At 49.3% G+C, this 1,869-nt stretch overlaps 1 protein-coding gene across 1 annotated transcript; it reads left to right on the top strand.

The window, feature by feature from the left end:
- The first annotated feature begins 235 nt into the window (after positions 1 to 235).
- On the top strand, positions 236 to 1,244 carry LOC135984167 (olfactory receptor 51G2-like). Its single transcript, XM_065598585.1, has one exon. It carries the CDS (start codon positions 309 to 311, stop codon positions 1,242 to 1,244), a length of 936 nt encoding a protein of 311 aa, XP_065454657.1. The 5' UTR covers positions 236 to 308.
- The last annotated feature ends 625 nt before the right edge of the window (positions 1,245 to 1,869 follow it).

The following is a 1,869-nucleotide window of genomic DNA, read 5'->3' as shown; positions in this document are numbered from 1 at the left end:
TGGTGAATATAATAGAGATAAGTGGGCCCACTGGGCTACACAGATACGTTTTCACCATGCATTTGCTATGGCATGATACAATGGGCCGCACTCAGAAGTGGAGGGCGAGAAAGGGTGTTTGTGGGAAGGTCACGAATGTAAAATCACACAGTGCTCAAGTATGTTTTTGCTGATCTTCCTTGAGCTCCTAGGAATCTCTAGACTTGCACTCAGAGCAGAATGATGTCTCGTTAAATATCATCTAGTCTCCTGTTCCTTTTCCTTTTAGGAAGGAAAGTTCAAAACTCCTCGGACCTATCCAGTACATTATGTCAGCTGTCAATGACACCAACTTCAAATCTGCAGTGTTACTTCTCACCGGGATACCTGGGCAGGAAGACGTCCATCTCTGGATCTCCATCCCCTTCTGCTTCATTTATGTTATTTCAATATTAGGAAATTCAGTCATTCTGTTCATTATAAAAACAGATCCAACCCTCCATGAGCCTATGTACATTTTCCTTTCCATGTTGGCCGTCACAGACCTTGGTTTATCGATATCCACCGTACCGTCAACACTGGGCATATTCTTGTTTAACTCTAGAGAGATCAGCCTTGATGCTTGTTTTGCCCAGCTGTTCTTCATCCACTCGTTTTCATTCACTGAATCCTCCGTGCTGTTGTTGATGGCCTTTGACCGCTTCGTTGCGATCCGTAATCCGCTGAGATATACTTCCATCTTAACCCCATCAAGAATAGCCAAGATGGGGCTAATGTTTGTGCTAAGAGGGGTGGCTGTAATATTCCCACTCCCCTTTCTCCTGAAACGCTACCGATACTGTCGAATCAGTGTCCTCTCCCATTGCTACTGCATAAACCAGGAGGTCATGAAGATGGCTTGTTCAGATATCACAGTCAGCAGCATCTATGGCTTGTTTGTTACAGTCTCCACAGTGGGGTTGGACTCGCTGCTCATCCTCCTATCGTACGTGATGATCCTCAAAACAGTGCTGAGCATCGCGTCCCATGCGGAGCGCCTCAGGGCCCTGAGCACCTGCATCTCCCATCTCTGCGCCGTCCTGCTCTTCTACACTCCAGTGCTCGGCTTGTCTGTGATACACAGATTCGTGAAGAACTCTTCTCCCTTGCTTCTGATTCTCATTGGCTACATCTACCTAGTGGTCCCGCCCCTGATGAACCCAATTGTGTACAGCGTGAAAAGCAAACACCTTCGTGCGAGGATAATCAGGGTGTTTGTCAAGTGAAGGGTCAGTTCATCACCCGGCTCCAGCGCTGGTGACATGAGAGACAAAAAACACAGGCCACCTATTCCATCCTGGACACTTGCATCAGAGAGGACATGAGCTAGTGACTCCACACTGTAGGGAAAGGTTCAGACGGGATCTATGGTGGCTGGTGAGGGAGGACAGGGCACTGGGGGAAGGAGACCAAGTCAGGCAGCAATATTTACAAAGTGACTGTGTTCGTTGATAGCAAGGGGGTAGGTGGGATGTTGGCCCATAAAGAGCAGTATCAGTGCCTGTTCTGACCACAGAATTCCTGTTGATACAGTCAATAAAGAGAAGGGATGTGCATGTTGTTTCCCATTACACCTGGCCTGTCACTGTCCTGTCTCTGGATAAACATCCTTGGGCCATGAGAAACTGTTTGCTGTGTGATCCATGGGGGCTGCACCAGCTGTGGACAGGGTCTATTCAAGGGGCATAAACACCTACCCTCCCCCTACGCCCTCAGCCAGGTGCTTGTGACTGAGTCATGTCAGAGACCATGTCAGGAAAGGCCATTCAGGCAGCCCACCCCCGCCACCCCTGTGGATGGCTCTGCACACCACACGCTTGCTGAGTCCACTCCGACCGAGGCAGGGCAGAG

This window comes from Chrysemys picta, chromosome 1 (assembly GCF_011386835.1).
Source record: "Chrysemys picta bellii isolate R12L10 chromosome 1, ASM1138683v2, whole genome shotgun sequence".
Classification (NCBI taxonomy): Eukaryota; Metazoa; Chordata; order Testudines; family Emydidae; genus Chrysemys; species Chrysemys picta.
The sequence above is the reverse complement of the archived record's forward strand: the minus strand, read 5'-3'. Positions and strand labels throughout refer to the sequence as shown.